This window comes from Coenobita brevimanus, chromosome 90 (genome assembly GCF_032717465.1).
Source record: "Coenobita brevimanus isolate Jiangsu-jjx chromosome 90, ASM3271746v2, whole genome shotgun sequence".
Taxonomy (NCBI): Eukaryota; Metazoa; Arthropoda; class Malacostraca; order Decapoda; family Coenobitidae; genus Coenobita; species Coenobita brevimanus.
Window position 1 is genome coordinate 21,314,091 of NC_137043.1, and position 20,912 is coordinate 21,335,002.

Sequence of the window (20,912 nt, forward strand, 5' to 3'; positions counted from 1 at the left end):
TTTTGTGCTCTTTTTTTTTATAATGTTTTATTTAAGTGATTGGTTATTGAATTATGTAGTTTAAGTTCCTGTGGTAAATGATTTAGAGTGTTATGTAATGTGAGACAACTCTGCATGTTTTGGACTGTTTCCAAGTTGGCAACTGTTGCCCTTCGAGAGTAAACACGAAGTTTCGCGAATAATGCAAGCTTATGTAAGGATGGGGTAGAGACTGTTTTGAGTTTTTAGTTGGGTTTCAGGTTAGTTTGTGTAAAGTGCAGTCGGTTTTGGTGCAGTGTCAGTGTCAGTTAAGGTTGCATATTTTTGGTATTTGTGAAAACAGTGGCAAACAGTAATGAGTTATTGAAGTTTGTATATCATTGGAACTTGAGAAAACAGTGAAGTGTTAGCAAGCATTAAGTGTACTAACTGTAAAGTGTTGTTAAGCATGAAGTGTAATAGCAGTTTGTAAAGTGTGTATAGCTCCAGTGCTTGTGAGAACCGTGGAGTGAAGTTGGAAAGCATTAAGAGGAATTACTTGGAAAATAAAGACAGTGAACTTTAAGTAGCCAGTGTTTCTTTTCATCTCAGCTGATCTTGTGTACTGCACACCTAAAGGCTGACCATAGGAAGAACAACTCACTGGGCAACGTCCTTCCTGTAGTGTACTACTGCTGTTGGAGCCTGTGGCAGTGTGGGGATGTAACACTGGTGTCAGGAGTGGGATTATTATTTCAGGGCTGCAGTGAGTCTAACCTTCAACATGGAAGCAGAAGGTGTGAAGACAAAGTCTCGAGCTGGGCAGGAGGAGAAAATTTCGCTGGCGACAATCGTGAAGCTAATACAGGCACAGAGTGAAAAACTAGAGGCACAGAGTGATGGACAGAAACAACTCCAAGCACAGTTACAGGCCCAACATGAAGAACAAAAAGAACAATTACAGGCACAAAAGCAAGAAATCAAAGAACAATTGCAGGCACAGAATGAAGAACAGAAAGAACGATATGAACAGCTTCAGGAGGCATTACAGGAGCAACAGAGGGAACTACAACTGAGGATGCAAGGACAGCTAGGTGCTTTAATTGGGGAAGTGAAGGAAGAACAGGAACAATTGAAGAAGGCGGTATACGCTGAGCTATGGCAGCAGAAGTATGAGGTAAGCAATAATGTGACTGAGTGCAAACAGCATGTAGACCACCAGTTGAAGTCAGTTAGTGAGGAAATAGTGACAGAGTGCAAACAGCATGTGGACAACCAGCTGAAGATTAGAGAGGGAATTGTGACAGAGTGCAGACGGCATGTAGATAACCAGTTGAAGCATGTAGTTGACCATGGGAAGATAATTAGTGAGAAAATTGAGGCTGTAGAGAAATATTGCACTGCTGAGCCTCAGCTTAATGTACAGGGAGCATATGAAAGGAATGGACAGTGTATGGTGAATCTTGACAGATTGCAGGTATCTAAAGGTAGCATTACAGGGCTGAATAATCAGAATGCAGAAGTTGTAAGTCCTGGACTTAATCATGATGCCCTAGTTTTTAGGCCCCAAACCAGTGAAGTGCATGGCTATAATGGGGGTTCAATTAAAAAGAAACCTCAGGAATTTGATGGTAGAGTATCTTGGGAAGATTACTGTGCACAGCTTGAGTTACTTGCGGATCAGAATGGTTGGGATGATAGGCAGAGGGCAGTGCAGCTTACCACTAGCCTTAAGAGTGCATCAGTGGAAATTCTGGGCCAGATGTCAGTGATGGAGAGGAACAGTTATCAGTCCCTTGTAGAAGTGCTGGAGTGCAGATATGGAACCATATACCAGACTGAGGTTTATGGAGCCGTGTACGGTGTCGAGGAGAATCCCTATAGCAGCTTGTTCATGACCTGGAGAGCATGGTATATAAGGCATACCCTGGAGCAGCACCTAACCTTTTGGCTATTCTACTGAGGGACCAGTTCATCGATGCTCTTGACAGTGCAGAGTTGCAAGTGCAAGTGAAGCGGGCACAACCTAGAAGCATGCAAGAAGCACTAGCCAGGGCTCTAGAATTTGAGTCCTACATCAGGTCCAGTACATCCACATTTCAGGCAGGTCGTAGTGCAGGATTCAAGGCAAGAAAGGGGCAGGTATGTGAAAAGGAAAAATTTGAGGGAAGTTGCTGGTACTGTGAAAAGCCAGGACACAGAAAAGAGGACTGCTACAAGTTGAAGAGAGAACAGGAGAAGACCGATGGAGGCTGCTGGTTCTGCGGGAAGTCAGGGCACAGGAAGGAAGATTGTCACGAATGGACGAAGGAACAAGAACAGAGCAGTGCAAGGAGTTCTTCAGTTGCAGCAAAAGCTTGTTGGACATGTGGTGAGGTGGGACATTTCAGCTGTGAGTGTTCACATCAGAAGGATGAGGGTACATTAATGAATGCTGGTGATGAGAGGCAACAGCCAGCCAGTTTTTCCCAGCAAGTCCCACTACTGAGGAAATGCAGGAGAATCTTGATGAATAGCATGCAAGAAGACGGAAGAACAGACAACATGCAGTGCAGTAGGAATGGGAATCACAGGAAGAAATACTGCTGTACTGCAGTAACAAGGCCAGCATCAGACGAAGACCTGATAAGTTGAAGGATTATTTGTACATAGCTAGATGTTTCACTAGGATTAAGGTTTATGTTTGCATATTTTGTGTAGTTGTCAGGACGACAAAGAACTAGGGAGGGGGTGGTGTTATGAAGGGGGATTTGCCAGTTAGGTAGTCTCGTACCTTCGAGACGTTTCTGGTACAGTAAGTTCTGGTACAAATCATCAGAGTTGCCAGTTTGACTGCTGTTTGTGAGCTTAGTTATTTCGTAAGTTATACATCAGTTTTTGTGCTCTTTTTCTTTATAATGGTTTATTTAAGTGATTGCTTGTTGAATTATGTAGTTTAAGTTCCTGTGGTAAATGATTTAGAGTGTAATGTAATGTGAGATAACTCTGCACGTTTTGGGCTGTTTCCGAGTTGGCAACTGTTGCCCGTCGAGAGTAAACACGAAGTTTCGCGAATAATGCAAGCTTATATAAGGATGGGGTAGAGACTTTTAAGTTTTTAGTCGGGTTTCAGATCAGTTTGTGTGAAGTGCAGTTGGTTTTGGTGCAGTGTCAGTGTCAGTTAAGGTTGTATATTTTTGGTACTTGTGAAAACAGTGGCAAACAGTGATGAGTTATTGAAGTTTGTATATCATTAGAACTTGAGAAAACAGTGAAGTGTTAGCAAGCATTAAGTGTACTTACTGTAGAGTTAAGCATGAAGTGTAATAGCAGCTAGTAAAGTGTGTATAGCTCCAGTGCTTGTGAGAACCGTGAAGTGAAGTTGGAAAGCATTAAGTGGAATTACTTGGAAAATAAAGACAGTGAACTTTAAGGAGCCAGTATTTATTTTCGCCTCAGCTGATCTAGAGTACTATACACCGAAAGGCTGACCATAGGAAGAACAACTCACTGGGCAACGTCCTTCCTGTAGTGTACTACTGCTGTTGGAGCCTGTGGCAGTGTGGGGACGTAACAATACGATTTACAGGTGATTGCAATAGGTGTTACTGTTTATTGATATTTGTTAAACAATGAATGGAAATACCCTGAGTAACCCTCTCTAGTACAATGAAAGAAAACTAAAAGTGCATGGGAGAGTAAGAAATGACCTGGTTGGATGTGACTAAATTTTTTCCCTCGTTGCTCTGAAAATAATGTTGAATATGTGAGCATTACATATTTGTGATGTGAAGTACAAAAAATATGAGTTGTGTATAACATTAGTAATATTTTCATGTTGCCCTGATTAGTACAAATTAGTCACAATTTCTGTACAAGTAATTACCTCACACTCAACCATAATGCGTGAACCTGCCAGAGCATTTACTTCTCAAAGTGCTATTACCCGTAATCGTGATGTCGAATGCAAATATGTGCCATAGTAGAGGGAAATTATTATTACTGATGCAAGGAAAGAGTAATAAGAATAAAGAGCTATTCTTTTTCCATACATCTACGGGGCATAGTGGCATTATGAAAAGGGTGGAAAACCCTATGGGGAACCACATGGAAGGGGTGATGCCTCATCCTTACGACAATGAGTAAAGAAAAGTTGTAATAATAATTGGAATATTCCGAGAGGCCGGGCAGTGTTACAGTCACCAATCTGGTCAGTGCTCTCAGCGCTGGCCAGTGAGTTCAAGGCCACTGGGAGTGGCCCGCTACTAGATTAGCCTGCCAAAACATGGAAAACCAGTTATCTTTAACTTAATCTTACTCATCGATGTGACCACCTGGAGGGATACTTTCATTTGAAAGAGGAAAACTTGTTGAGTCTTATGTGTATGTAATTTTTTCTCTAGCTTTAACAGTTTGGTTGATATTAGGGTTGAATTAAGGATATTTTGCCAAAATCTCGAAAATCCCCCGTAAGGAGGAATGAGCGACGGCTGGAAACCCCTGGCAGCTAAAGGTTAATTAAGAAGTCTGCTATGTCAACATTAATACAAGAATGAAGTGCTGCATAACCTAAGCTTCCTATGCCAAAATTCATCCACGAATGCGGTGTTGTGAAGCATCCTATGCTAACATGAATATGATAACGAAGAAGTATTACAAAATGTAAGCCGATGACAGTATGATCCGAAGGCATAATATAGGTGGCTTGGAAAGGTTCATAGCATCTTCCTCTTAGTGATTTATTTCGATTATTACACCTCAATATTTTATTGTATGCTTTTATGGTTCTCATACTACAGTGGAAAGCATACTGTATTTGCCCAGTTTCTTTCCTCCATACACTTTTCAGTGCGGTTCTAGTCCTTCATTTATTCACCAGTTTACATCAGACTTGTTGTTTTTAAATGATCTAAAAAAGGATTTTTTTATGAGGTCAAACGTCACACTATGGAAGCACATATTTAGTTAAATGAGGTAACCAGAATCCGGCGAGATTACCACATTATGCTAGGAGGACTATACTGCAGCCATGTGGCAACCATGCTGGTATCCCGTGGAAATGTTTACAATCTATAATGTGTATAGCTTTTGCATTAACACACTCCCGAGGTGGATGGAAAGCTGATGACAGGAAGTGCTGGAGTTCCCGTTTCATCAGCCCTCAGGACTAGTTCCTGACCATCCCCCTTTGCTGAACTTTTTCAGTGTCTCAGTTACACAGAGAGTAGGCCAGGATGCTCTCCAATACAAATTTCTCTAACTGTCTACACCAAACTACATGCACAGTACACACTACACTTCCTTTTCCAAAATTCAAAAAAATTATGGCATCTCATCACCAAGCCTTAAAGTCTCCGGGGGGGGGGACCATAAATGCCCCCACCTTCCGCCCCTCTCCTGGTGACGACTCGAGGTCCCTGGAACCACTGTCTGACTCTCTTCTTCTTCATTTCTGCAATATTCGCGGCCTTTCCTCTAACTTTCGCTCTGTTGAGCACCACCTCTCCTCCTCTAAACCTCACCTTCTTTTTCTAACTGAGACTCAGCTGTATGAGGCAACTAACAGCAAACCCTTTTCTGTATCCTCCTACTTTCTCTATACTCATTTCAAAGCCAAAGGTGGCTGTTGTGTATATATACGCAACAACTTATCTTGCTCTCGTGTTCCTGAACTCGATTCATCTGAATTCTTTACACTCTGGCTTCGGATTTCCTGTCATTCTCTGACTAAATATATCTGTGCTGTTTACTAATCCCCTAATTCTACTGATTATCAAAAATTCTTCGACTATCTCACTTCTACGATGTAACACATTCTATCCATTTCTCCTTTCTCTGAAATCTCCATTCTAGGAGATTTCAATGTTCACCACCACCTTTGGCTCTCCTCTCCTTTCACTGATCCACCTGGTGAACAAGCCTACATCTTTTCTATCCTTAATGACCAAGAGCAGCTTATACAGCACCCTACCTGTATCCCAGACCGCCTTAGAGAGAGCTCCAATGTACTTGACCTCTTCCTTACAACTAATCCTTCTGCTTACACTGTTAATCTTTTCTCTCCATTGGGCTCCTCCGATCACAATCTTATCACCTTAACCTTTCCCATCACTCCGGTACGGCCTGTGGACCCTCCAGGGAAACGTCGTCTGTGGCATTTTGGAGCTGCTGATTGGGAGGCCCTCAGGCAGTACTTCTTTGATTTTCCCTGGAATGATTATTGCTTCCATGGCCGGGAGCCATCTGAGTGTGCCTTGCGTATTACGGAGGTTATTCTCTTGGGCATGGAAGCATACATTCCTTTCTCATATCCTCTGACTAACGCAAGAAAGCCTTGGTTTAATCATGCTTGTTCTAATGCTGTCCACAACAAGGAGAGGGCCTACAAAAGGTACCAGAGCCAACCCACCCCTGAATCACATCATCTTTACGTTTCTGCCCAGAATCGTGCTAAGTCTGTTCTTCGCGCTGCTAAAAATAATTTCATCTGTACTAAATGCTCTCAACTCTCCAACTCGAATTCTTCCCACTCCTTCTGGCACCTTGCCAAAAACCTTTCAACTTTACCTCATCATCCTTCCCTCCTCTTTTCTACTCTGATGGTTCTGTAGCTATTTCTTCTACTGATAGAGCAGATCTCTTTGCACAGACTTTCTCCTCCAATTCCACCTTAGACGATTCCGGTGCTGTTCCTACATCACTTCCCCCCTCTGATTTTCTCATTCCTGACATTAAAATTTCTTCAGCTGATGTATTTTCTGCCATCACTGGCCTCAATACTAACAAGGCATATGGGCCTCATGGAGTCCCTCCTGTTGTTCTCAAGAACTGTGCTTCTGTGCTTACACCTTGCCTAGGCAAACTCTTTCGCCTTTGTCTGTCAACTTGTACCTTTCCTTCTTGCTGGAAGTTTGCTCTCATTCAGCCAATCCCAAAGAAGGGTGACCACTCCCAACCCTCCAACTATCGTCCAATTGCTTTAGCGTCCGGTTTTTCAAAAGTTTTTGAGTCAATTCTCAATAGAAAAATTTTAAGGCATCTTTCCTATCACAACCTTCTTTCTGATCATCAGTATGGGTTCCGTCAGGGACGCTCCACTGGCGATCTTCTCACCTACCTTTCAGACTCCTGGTCATCCTCCTTTCGGAACTTTGGCGGAAGCTTTGGCATTGCACTTGACATCTCAAAGGCTTTTGATCGAGTCTGCCATAAATCTTTAATTTCCAAACTGCCCCCTTACAGTTTCTATCCTTCTATCTGTGCCTTCATTGCTAGCTTCCTTTTTGGTCGTTCTATAGCCGCTGTTGTAGACGGCCATCGTTCTTCTCCTAGGTCAATCAACAGTGGTGTTCCTCAGGGCTCTGTCCTATCACCAACTCTCTTCCTTTTATTCATCAATGATCTTCAAAGCTGTACATCTAACCCTATCCACTCATATGCTGATTACACCACCCTTCACCTTTCCATTCGGTTCCCGCAATGCCCATTTCAGCAGTTACTTCAACAATCAAGGGATGAGGCTATGGCACACCTAATGTCTGACTTGGCTCGTATCTCTGACTGGGGTAAAAATAATCTCTTTTTTTTAATGCATCTAAGACTCAGTTTTTGCATCTACCAACCCGACAAAATCTTCCACAGGTATACCCACTAATGTTTAATAATATTCAGCTTAATCCTGCATCATCCTTGAACATGCTTGGGGTTTCATTTACTCGGGACTTATCTTGGAAAGATCATATTACATCTCTTGTAAAATCTGCTTCCACGAGATTGGGTGTGCTAAGCCGACTCCGTTCTTTTTTTACCCCTGCACAATTGTTGACTCTATACAGGGGTTTTATCCGCCCCTGTATGGAGTACAAGTCTCATGTGTGAGGAGGCTCCCCACATACAGCTCTTCTCAATAGGGTGGAGTCAAAGGCTTGTCGTCTCATTAACTCTCCTCCTCTTACTGACTCCCTTCAACCTCTGTCTCTTCGCTGCACTGTTGCATCTTTATCTCTTTTCTATTGCTACTTTAATGGTCACTGCTCCTCTGAACTGTCTGCATGCATTCCTCCACCTCTACGACGGGCGCGTATCACCTGTCTAGCAGCAAACTCTCATCCCTTTTCTGTCCAACTCTCTAATGCAAGAGTTAACCGTTACTACCAGTCTTTCATTTATGCAACAGGTCAACTCTGGAACTGTCTCCCTCTGTCTGTATTACCTGCTGCCTATGATCTCCAGTCTTTCAAATGCAGTGTGTCCAGGCATCTCGAAACGATCGGATCTTGAATTTGGCTCTCTATTGTATTTTGTTTTTCTCTTGGAGGGAACTGTTATTGCGGGCTCATGGCCTTTGGTTCCTTCTTCCTCGCATAAAAAAAAAATACACAAGGGGATACTGAGGTGCAGATTAAATCGTAAGGAGAAAAAGCATTAAGAAATCAGCAAATTATTTTAGAACGCCGGTGTAACCCTTGAGCTAACAGTGACACGATCCAACGTCAGCTGAGTCGTGAAGGGAATACAAACTCACATGTCAACAACAGGCCATTTCCCTCCCATTTTATCTCCGGCAGAAGAAGTGCCATAACAATAGAGGACATATGTGACTGGTGCCGCAGTTGGGGAAGGGGGGGATGGTCAAAGTATACGACTATGGCACAAGTTTGGAACTGTGAGGCAGTAAATTCGTTGGCAGTTTGAGGCAATTATTGTCTAGTAAGAGCTGTGACAGTCTTGGTTGTGTGCTCCCCAAACCAACACAATATCACACAAATGCACACAAGTCCCCAAATACACCAAAATAATATGCACATACACCCACACACATTACACATCCACCTAATCACTCTTGACAAGTGTCAACAGAAAACGTGTGATGCGACTTACTTCTTTTTCATAACTTAACGTGTTCCACCAGCAATTATACTGCTTATCTTTAACACCCGTATTGTATCATAAAATAGAGAGAGAGAGAGAGAGAGAGAGAGAGTTGTTGTTTTGTCAACAATTTTGTAATTATATATCTGTTTATATGCACGTTTGTATTTTTCGTTCGTTTATATCTTTGTTAGTACGTATAAATATACACTTTGTACAGGTTCGGGTTGATGAAGTAGACACACCAAGTCAGCCCCTACACAGAAGCGATGGATAGTTTCTAGCAGCTGTGTCAGAATGCTGGGAGATAAGTGGGGAATGGTTTGTGGGGGGGTGGGGCGAGGGGGACGATGACGGGCCTGGTGAGAGTAGAGGATAGAATGAGTGTATGGGAAGGTTGATAAGGGCTTTAGGGTGAGAGGGTATGGGGAGGTGGATTAGGGTTGCAGGGTGAGAGTGTTCTCCCATTCTGGCTTTCTGAAAAAGCATTGGTCAGGACTGAACGTTGAGGTGCGTCCGTAACGGTGAAATAAATAGAAGTTATCCGCAGGTGATAAGATTGTTCGGCTGTACCTGTAAAAAATATCAATAACCTATTGCTACGAAAAGGTTTACTCTTTTGAATGGAAAGGTTTCCCTCGAGAGAATAACATCGTCTCACAGCCAGATTAATTATCGAAGTGAGGCCACGTCCTGAAAACGGTTAATCAAGAGTGCTTTTTATCCTTAGCCTTCTAGGATTATCTTCATCTAGTAACTTGCCAAAGACATCAAAGCGCCGACATAACACGGGAAGAGTAAAGGTAGGGATGACGGAGAGATCCTGGAAGTGTAGACACATATTTATTCCAGTGTGTGTGTGTGTGTGTGTGTGTGTGTGTGTGTGTGTGTGTGTGTGTGTGTGTGTGTGTGTGTGTGTGTGTGTGTGTGTGTGTGTGTGTGTGTGTGTGTGTGTGTGTGTGTGTGTGTGTGTGTGTGTGTGTGTGTGTGTGTGTTAAATGGGGGAGGAGGTTGAAACTCGTACAAGGCATGGATTCAAGGTGAAAATGCATTGACGTGTGGAGAAGACAAGGGGTAACATCACTCCATGACACATTTTTTACCCACTGAGCTCGGTCCAGTTAAGTCTCTCTCTCTCTCTCTCTCTCTCTCTCTCTCTCTCTCTCTCTCTCTCTCTCTCTCTTTTACCTAATCCTGGCTGGCAACAACGCTGTTGGTAGACAAATATTTACCACTCTTCAGACGAGGGTGAGGTGGGGTAGGTACACCAAAGAGGCGCCTCGCTCTCAGCATTGCCATAGGCAAGCCAGTCTGATGTAAAATCTTCAGAGGGCTCTGTACTATCTTGGGTTACGGTAGTTTTAATTAACTTAACTTAGCATAGCTCAGTTTAGCTCAGCTCTGCTCAGTTTAACTTCGCTAATCTTAAGAGCTTATATAAGGTTAGGTTAAGATAGGTAAACTAAGCTTAGGTTAGCTTAGCTAAGTTAGGTTGAGTAATGTTAGGTTAGAAAAGGTGACGTCCATGGTTATGTCCCGGGTCATATTTTATGTGGTTATGGGTATTTCGTAACACCTCTTCCATTGTGATTTATTCTGTGCATTAGACATACATCATTGTTATTCATGGAAAAGATAGAAAAATATGTCCATACCATACCACATAAATAAGATTAATAACATTTGGGATCGTTACAATATTATACTGTATGTAAAATATATAGTCAAGGGAGATATGCTTGAAGCCTCCAATGAAATATGAGTATGGCTCATCGTAATATGGGATCATGGGCGATATTATCGTTGGCTTATGTTATTTCTTAGCTATTCTGCCTGTTTTATCATCACTATACTCTAATTGGTTCATGATGAAAACGAAGTCCATACTATTATTATTATTATTATTATTATTATTATTATTATTATTACCGGTATTTATTATTATTATTATCATCACATTTTTTACATTATTATTAATTTAATTGTCATTATTTTTATAATTATTGTTACTAATGTTGATGTTATTGGTACTAAAATGTGATTATTTTTATTGTCATTGTTATTATTTGTTATTGTCTAGGTTGCTGATATAAGGCCCGGGTGAGGACGATGCGGAGGTCTGTCGGATCATATGATTACGTTATGCAAGATCAAACTGAGAGGAATGAGGTAGACCAGATGAGAGAGGAGCAGTCAGGGAGAAAGACTGAAAGTCGAGAAGCTGAGGATTGAAGAAATGGCAAATGAATACAGGACCAAAGCAGGGGAGGAGCTGGAATCATAAATTCGAATGAAATGGATCTGGACAGCCTGTGGAATGCATATAGGGATGCATAGTTAGGAATGCTAAAGTGGTGTGTGGTGTGGCAAGAGTAACAACAAAGAAGAAAGGTACGGCATGGTGGGATGAAGAGGATAAGAGAGCTGTAGGGGAAAAGAGGAAGAAGGGGCTAGAGTGGTTATAGAACAGGGATTCAATTGAAATAAGAACTAAATATACTGAAAGCAAGAAACACGTAAAGAGACTAGTGAAGAGGAAAAAGAAGGAGGTAAATGATAATCTACAAGGAAAAATGAATGCAAATTACTGTGAAAATAGGAAGTTATAATGGAAAGAGGTAAGGAAATGTAGAAGTGACAGCGAAAAAAAAAAATGTAAAAGTGTGAAGGATGTAAGTGATAGATTATTAACCCATGGGGATGAGGTAAGGACCAGATGGAAAGAATATGTTGAAAGCCTGATGAATGGGAATAGAGAGAGCAGAGCGGCTGTAAATATGATTAGTTTGGAGGGTGTGCCAGAGGAGTGCAGTGCCAGCACCGTGATGCGTCTGAAAAATGGGAAAGCAGTTGGGGTTGATGAGATGTGTGCAGAAATGATTAAGTGTTGTGGAGAAAGCGGAATGGAGTACTTGCTGGATATATGTAAGAAGACATGGATGAGTGAAACTGTGCTAGCAGAATGGATAAAGATTGTGATTGTACCTCAGTACAAAAACAAAGGTGAGCGAAGAGAGAGCAAGAATTATCATGACATAAGTATATTGAGTGTTGTAGGGAAGGTATATGGAAGAAATACTAGAGAGAAAGTATGAGAGATATCAAAACTCCTCGTGAGTGGAGAACAGGGTGGCTTTAGGAGTGGCAGAGGATGTGTGGATCAATTATTTGAAGTGAGACAGATAGTGAAGAAGGCTTGTGAGCAGGACTATAAGGTGTTTATGACACAGATCTGGAAGAAGCATAAACAAAGTCAAAAGAGAAGGACTGTGGAAGGTTTTGCACATGTACGGTGTAGATGGTAAGCTGCTATGTGCCGTCAAGGGTTTTTATGACGGTAGTGAGGCATGTATAGAGGTAAATGGGTATCTAAGTGAATGGTTCACGGTCAATGTGGGCGTGCGACAAGGTTGTGTGATGTCACCATGGTTGTTCAATATACATATGGATGGGGTGTTGAGAGAAGTAAAAACACGAGTAATGGAGAGAGGGATTGCGTTAGTATTGAATGGTGATGGATGGAATATCTCAAACTTGTATCCTGATGATGCAATGCTACTTGCAGATACCAGACAAGAGCTTCGTAAACTAGTGCAGAGTTTTGCTGATGTCTGTGTGCGTCGTGCCTTGAGAGAAAATGTAGAAAATAGTAAAACGATGGTAATCGTGAGAGAAGGTCACAACCCAGTGTGATGTTACAGTGAATGGAGAGAAACTGGAATTGGTGAGAGAGTTCAAATACCTGGGTACAGTGATAGAAAAGAGGAAAATATGCAGAAGAAGTGGAAGGTAGAGTGACACAAGCAAGAAGTTAGCTGGTGCAATGAAGGCCTTGATAAGAAACAGAGGCTTGAGTGTTGCAGCTGTGCGAGGCTTACATGAAGGAGTGTTAGTGCCTACTTTAACATAGGGATGTGAGACTATGGTGTGGGATGAAAATGAAAAGTAAAGAGTGAGAGCAGTGGAGATGGGACTGCTGAGGAATGCATGTGGACTACAGAGAGTGGATACGATACGAAACAATGTGATTCGTGAAAGATGCCGAAAGAGGAAGTCTGTGGACACCAGGATCGAAGAGAATGCAATAAGACTGTATGGTCATGTGGGGAAAATTAATAACAATGGAGTGGTGAAAAAGGTATATCAGCGAATTTGAAGCAGAAAGGAGGCGAGGTAGGCCTTGGAGAAGGTGGAGGGATATGGTGGATGTCTGTGTGAGGAAGAGAAGTTTGGAAGTCGTTGAGGCTAGGGGACTGACGAGAGATCGAGCTAACTGGATGAATGTTGTGAGACGTGCATGATCAGGGATTTGGCACCCCTTTTTAACGTGATAGCGTTCGGACTGACTCTGTCGGATACGTTTTTGTGAAACTACAGAATGTAGTGAAAGCTTTTGGCGTACCGGATAGAGCCAGAAATCCGGGGGCTTGAATGATGAGTAAATGAAAACTTGCCCCATTGGAGTGGGCAGACTTAGGCTCTCTGGACGTTGCTACTCGTCATCCTGGCCTAGGGTAAGAAAGGAGGTCCGGATGACGATGATGATGATGATGATTATAATGATGATGATTATGATGATGTCGTGGATTTCGGGTTTAAATATTCCCACCCACGACAGCACATTTTTGTAAATAATTTCATGTACTGCATAAATTGGGTAAAATATTATTCATCACTAGAGATAAATCTGGTCATGGAGAAGGCAACGTATTTAGGTATAATGATTCAGTAATGTTAAGTTTCATTTGATTTACTTCGTGCACGAAGCTGCTCGAAGCTGACCAGTTCTCTCCTTGCCACCAGCTAATACACACGTGCCTTAAGCATTCTCCAGGAATCATCCAAGAATATTCTGCATTTATTACCATCAACAGCACAGCTAAGTACTCAGCATATTTATTGGGCCTAGCATATTTATACTGAGTACTGATCAAAACGCCATATTCACATACTGTATATTATAATGGTGAGTTGTTTCGCTTTATGTTAGTTTATAATTAAGACCCCCTACAGTGATAATAACTAACATAAATTGGTGCCGTGACCAAGATTATATCTAGTGATAAATAATAGCGGGTTGTGGGTGTGAGAGCCGAGCGTTGTTTGTGCTGTGTTGGCAAACAACCATATGTTGCGTGGGGCACCAGGGGAGGCTGCGCGTGGCTGGGGGATTGTCAGGGTAGGGTTTGAACCCTCCCCAGTAGATTATCCGTCCCCTTTGAAGAAAGTAGCCTTCTTTGAGCATTCCTATGTCCAGAGATTTCCACTAGGTCGTCCGGTGCAGTATCCAGACGATGCTCCGGCCTTTTATGTCCGCAAATTTGGCGTGCCTGGTGCTAAGATCAGCACAATTAGAGATAGTAAGGAATACCAGGACCTCCTAACATACAAGCCAGACTTAACAATTCTGATCGTCGGGAGGAACGACTTATCCCTAGATGTGGACTTGAATCAGTTGGCCCTCGATATAGAAGCCCTGGCTAGGGAAATTGAGGATGAAACAGGGGGCCACTGTCTTATTGTCGGCATCGAGAAAAGGACGAACTCCTGAGATATGACCTATGAAGAATACATCCGGGCCAGAAATGGAGTGAACCTGCGCCTGAACAGAACTTTTCCTTTCGCAAAGTCTCTGTTTATCTTCATGGGGATGAATGAGTCTGACCTGTCATGGGATGGGGTACACCTGGATACACCAGGCAATAAAAGGGTGTTCGATGGCCCTCTGAGAAGAGCGTGTTGCTTTCTTGGGCTGTAAGCTCCTTGTGAGGGGGTTTAAGGTTTGATCTCCTGGACTGCCTAACATACTACCCGCACAGGGGCTTGACAAAATTATTTGTCAAAATTTTAATATAGAAATCTGGCTTAGTTTTAATTCATTTTATTTTTATTTGGATTCTCCCAAGAAAGACTATATTCAACTTGAAATTCTGCATTGTTGTCATCTTCTTTCACTTAATTGCCTATATCATTAAAATGGATAAAATAAAATCATTAAAGAGGCTTAGAGCTGCCAAAAGGGGAGCAATCACAAAACTGACCGCTAACTTAACAGAATTTATAGAACATGCCGCAACCGTTCACGACATCAAAAGTATGAAAGTGATGGCTGAGAAAATCCTCACTGAGATCGAGTCTTGCAATCAGGAGTTCTATGAATTATATCCTGATGAAGACCTAGAAGGAGAAGTGGTCAGTGATACGGAATATGTTAATAAGGTCAACAGACACTTGATCGAATTAGAGAGTGCTCTCGAATTACCCGCCAAGGACTCTGTAGTACAAGAACAGGTAGAGAGTCGGAAAGCAATGGGAATTAAATTACTGTATCTGAAATTGCCAGTATTTGAAGGTCACATTGCTAAATTATGTAAGTTACCTCCTCCACCTCATGAAGTGAATGAACTAAAGGACTTTTCTGCATCATTTGAATGTGCATTAGAATCACTACATAGAATAGGAGTGACTGTGAGTGAAATTTGTGCCGTTTTACTCCATAAATAACGTGAACTTAAAAAGTAGTGGTTGGATATAGATGATTATGTTCGTGTGTTAAAGAGAGGTATGTAACATCGAAAGTAGACAGAATCCCTTAGAATATTTGGGTGAGACCGCTACGGCAGCATATGCAGTGAAGCAAGTGAAACACGCTGAACCTATGCAGGGGAATGGATGTAAACTGTGTTTTAAACCAGGACATTTTTGGGCTAAGTGTACAAAGTATAAAATAAAAAGGGCAAAATTAAAGAGAGCAAAGCAATTGAGGCTGTGTGTCGGGTGTTTGTCGGCAGATCATGGTAGTCAGGGTTGTACAAATCCTAAAGTAAGGCCATGTCGATATTGCCAGCAGAAACACTACAACTATTTGTGTTTGACTGCTCGTTCTGAACCCCATGAGCAAACAATAACCCAAGAACCAACAGTGACAATGGCTGTGGCTTCGAGTCGTAATGCAGTGTTGTTGCCAACGATTCAGATCCCATTGGTTACTCAACCGGGCCAGCAGAGCAAGGTTAGGGCTCTATTAGATCAATGCTCACAACGTACCTTTGTTCTAAGGTCAAGTTTAGCAAACTTGAAGGTAAACAAGATGAGAAAGGAACGTTTACAACTGCAAGGATTTACTGCCTCTAGGGGTAGTGATGAGTATGAGGTAGTGGAGTTGTTTTACCGCCATCGTAGAAAGGTGTACAAGTTGAGGGCGGTGGTTGTAGACGAACTACCTAACTATAAGACAGGGAAGGGGCTGCAACATAATGTGCGGGATCTGAAGGCTCGAGGCTACAAGTTAGCAGATCCAAGTGTCACTAGTGGGGATATAGTCGAACTGCTGATTGGGGCGGACTTTTATTATCACTTTGTACACGCTGGCTATATAAGGGAAGGAAGCATAATTCTGTTACCCACAGTTTATGGTTATACACTGAGTGGCACTTATCGGTCAGAAGAAGAAGGTACTCAAGTAGAGCTGGTAACTGTTCTGAAACTGGCAATAGATCCTATAATGGAGTTAGCAAATATTGATGGCAGGAATACGACTCCAGAAATCAAGGATCTGACACCTCTGTGGGACTTAGATCACATAGGTAGTAGTCCCAGTGAGACCGATAAGAAGGGAGAGAAGGTAAGGTAACTTCCATGAAACGGTGCAATATTCCAAAGAACAGGGACAATATGTTGTGGAATTACCGTGGAAAGAAAACGTTGATAAACTGCCTGATAATTTTAAGTTAGCCTTGGGCAGATTAAGAGGTTTGCAGCGTAAATTCATAAAGGATCCCAACTATTGCAAACAGTATAGTAAAGTCATCCAGGATCAATTAGAAAGAGCATTCATAGAAAAGGTGGAGGACAAGAGTCTGGTAGGACATCCTGTACACTGTCTAGCTCATCATGGTGTCCCTAAACATAGTTTAACAACACCAGTTAGAGTAGTGTTTGAATGCTCAGCTAGAGAGCATGAATGGGCATATAGTCTGAATGACTGCTTACACGCAGGCCCATCTTTGGTTAATGACCTCACACAGATATTGTTGCGCTTTCGGTGTCATCGCTTTGCCTGGGTGAGTGACATTGAGAAGGCATTTCTTATGGTGGGGTTATCTGAAAGGAATAGAGATGCCATTAGATTTCTTTGGCCTGTTGAACCTTTAAATCTAAATAGCCCTTACTTGAAATATGGGTTCAAGGCAGTATTGTTTGGAGCCACTTGTTCCCAATTCCTCTTGAATGCAACCATACAAAAACATTTATCAGTGGTTCAGGAGGATAAAGCCTTGATTGATAAATTAAGGAAAGGGTTGTATATTGAAAATTTGCAAGGAACCAAAGAAGATGAGGATGCTTTACAACAATTGTGTTGGGATGCCCTGAGAGTATTTTCAAGTGCCAATTTGTTCTTAAGAGAGTGGGTAACAAACAGTGTGAAACTGCAGAAGCTACTCCACCTAAAGGGTTTGGCTTCTGAAGTTCAGGACAAGGTAAAAGTACTTGGCATTCATTGGCTGACTGATATGGATATGTTACAGGTGAAGGGACACGAAAGCAGACCCACAGGATTGACGAAACGTGAGGTGTTTTCAGCTGTGTTTGACCCTCTGGGAGTATTATTGCCGGTGACCATCCGTGCAAGAAAGTTTGTGCAAGATCTATGGGCATTGAATGTGGGTTGGATATTCCCATACCGGAAGATAAGGAGGCTGAATGGCGGGGGATATATGAGGATATGATTAACAGTACCAATATTGTATTTCCCCGCCAAGTTACTGATAGTAAAAAGGTAACACTGCATCTATTTAGTGACGCAAGCACCACTGCTTATGGTGTAGCAGCCTACTTAGTTAGTGAGGGAAGTAGTAGACTAGCTATGGCAAAGGCTAAAGTAGCACCCATTAAACCCCTCAGCATACCAATATTAGAACTGACTGCTGTCATGCTAGCATCTAGTCTCGCCAAGTATATTTATGAGGCCTATGCAGACGAGTTAAGCATAAAGAACATATACCTCTGGACGGATAGCCAGATAACCTTATACTGGTTGTCTAGTAAAAAACTATTGCCTGTATATGTTCAGAACAGAATTGACGAAATAAAGGCATTAGTTCCTGATGCTGAATTTCGTTCTGTGTCTACAAAGGACAACCCCAGTGATATGGTTTCCAGAGGGAAGTCACATGCATCCTTAATAATTTCTTCTTTGTGGTGGGGAGGGCCCACTTGGCTACCTCACCAAAATATGTGGCCGGAAAATGGTCCATTTGAGGAAGTTGGGGACGTGACCACGGGTTGTCTCCTCGAAGAGACCCTGTCATTGCCAGTATCGGTAACCCTTCCTGCCATATTGAATTGGGACCGATATGGTTCTTATGTCAAGACAAGGCATGTGATGGCGTGGGTATTGAGATTTATCAAGACACTGAAAGATAGGAGACAAAGAACACATGAGGCAATGCCGGCTTATTTGACAGTGCCGGAAATAAGGACAGCAGAATCAGTAATGATTAAGTTAGCTCAAATGGAAGAATACCCTGAGGATTACCATTATTCGTCCACTGGAAAGGGCACACCAAGTAATGTTGTGAAGCAGTTAGGCCTCTATATGGAAGGTGGGCTATTGCATTGTAAAAAAGGTTACAGTTGTCGGACTTAAAGGAGGAGGCTAAGTACCCTATCAAAATACCTGGTAAACATAGGATAACGGCTCTCCTTTCCGAGTACTGCCACAAGGTGTGTAGCCATAGTGGAGTAAGTTATGTTGTAAGTTACATGAGACAAAGATTTTGGATTCCTAGGATCAGACAAGTTGTAAAGAATGTTTTAAGGAAATGTATAACTTGTAAAAGGTTACAAGGTGCCCCATATTGTGCTGTACAGGCTCCGCCATTACCCTACTTTAGGGTTCAGGAAGTGAACCCATTCCAAGTAACAGGAGTAGACTACACAAGTGCTCTACCCATTAAAGAAAAGGGTATCGTAGGAAAATTATATGTAGTCTTGTTTACCTGTGCAGTTACTAGGGCCATACACATTGAGACGGTGTCAAACCTCTCTTGTGAGTCCTTCATTCATGCCTTCCATCGGTTCTGTAGCAGGAGAGGCTTCCCTGAACTCGTAATTAGTGATAATGCCACTACATTTATAAGTGGAGCCAGTGTGTTGAGGGAGTTGAAAAATGATCCAGGGTTACTGAGTGAATTGGTAAAGGTAAATTGTGAGTGGCGGTTCATACTGGCCAGGGCGCCATGGTTCGGTGCCATCTGGGAAAGAGTGATAAGTATCCTAAAGGCTGGCCTGAGAAAGGTATTGGGTCGAGCTTTAGTAACCCGTGAAGAACTGGATACTGTATTATTGGAACTTGAGACCACAGTCAATGACCATCCACTTGGATATACATACGGTGACCTTGAAGAGCCACTCCCTATCACTCCTTCACAACTTATTAATGGGAAGCGTCTTAGACAGTTCCCAAAACAGGAAGTCAGGGATGATGATCTCACGGACATCACCTGGCGAACTAATTCGGGAATAAACAGACGTCTCCTATACGTGACAAAGATTTCACGAGATCTGTGGAGAAGATGGACCACTGACTACCTAATATCTCTCAGGGAGCAACATCATCAACTGACATACAAGAAAGGGAAGGCAGCACCTCATGTTGGGGATGTCGTGCTGATACACGACGATGGGCCTCGACTTCTCTGGCGACTAGGTCGGATTACCAAATTGTTGAATGGTCCCGATTAAGAATGTAGGGTAGTACAGCTAAGGACAAGCGCCGGTTTTACCACGAGACCAGTAGTTAAGCTGTATCCCTTAGAAATTGATATAGAAAGGAAAGATGATGACAGCCAAACCGGCACTACCCAACACCTCCCTACACCCATAAATGACCGATGTGATGCCCCGTTGAGGACATCACGTCGGACCGCCATAGGTTCCTCCCAGTTATGGCGTACCCTGATTGGGACGGGGCAATTGTAAATATTGTATATACAGTATTCTGGGCGAGGGAGTATGTCGTGGATTTCGGGTTTAAATATTCCCGCCCACAACAGCACATTTTTGTATATAATTTCATGTACTGCATAAATTGGGTAAAAGATTATTTATCACGAGATAAATCTGGTCATGGAGAAAACGACGTATTTAGTTATAATGATTCAGTAATGATAAGTTTCATTTGATTTACTTCGTGCACGAAGCTGCTCGAAGCTGACCAGTTCTCTCCTTGCCACCAGCTAATACACACGTGCCTTAAGCATTCTCCAGGAATCATCCAAGAATATTCTGCATTTATTACCGTCAACACCACAGCTAAGTACTCAGCATATTTACTGGGCCTAGCATATTTATACTGAGTACTGATCAAAACGCCATATTCACATACTGTGGCGGGGGGGACACAATCTGGCCGCACTATGGGGTGGTACTACCACTCTGCAGCCAGGTTGTGTTAGGAAGAATACTGCCACCGTATTCCCTGCGTGTCGTAAAAGGCGACTAAGAGGGACGGGGTGAGGGGACTAGGGACCCCCTCCTCTGTTTTTTAGTTCCTAAAAAGAGACAGGCCAGAGAAAGGGATGGGGGATGGAGTTATCCCTGTACCCTGAAGATTGGGTCTATGAATGTGCGTGGATGTAGTACGATTGAGGCTAAAAGGGAGGAGATTGGAAGAATGTTTGTGAGAAGAAAGTTGGATGTGTTAGCTTTGAGTGAAACGAAGATGAAAGGGAAGGGTGAGTCTATGTTTGGAAGTGTGAATGGAAGATTGTCAGGTGTTGATAGAGGAAGGGCAAGAGAAGGTGTGGCCTTGTTAGTGAGTCCGGAAGTACAGCAGTGTGTGATTGAATGGAAGGAGGTGTCATCGAGACTGATATGGGCGAAAGCGAAATTTGAACGTGAGTTGTGGGTGTTTGTGGGTGCATATGGGCCTGGTAGTGAAAGGGATGAAGAAGAGAGGGAGTCTTTCTGGAATGATGTTGATGAGTGTCTGCAGAGTTTTGGAGCGAATGTGAATGTGGTAATGATGGGAGATCTGAATGCTAGAGTGGGAAATGTAGCAGTTGAAGGTGTAATTGGTATGCATGGTGTGCCTGGAAGAA

General features: G+C 42.5%; 1 protein-coding gene across 1 annotated transcript; it reads left to right on the forward strand.

The window, feature by feature from the left end:
* The first annotated feature begins 14,913 nt into the window (after window positions 1-14,913).
* LOC145411623 (uncharacterized) lies at window positions 14,914-19,554 on the forward strand. Its single transcript, XM_080281631.1, has 5 exons — window positions 14,914-15,099; window positions 15,656-16,432; window positions 17,337-17,471; window positions 17,882-18,413; window positions 18,818-19,554. Exons 1-5 carry the CDS (start codon window positions 14,914-14,916, stop codon window positions 19,552-19,554), a joined length of 2,367 nt encoding a protein of 788 aa, XP_080137757.1.
* The last annotated feature ends 1,358 nt before the right edge of the window (window positions 19,555-20,912 follow it).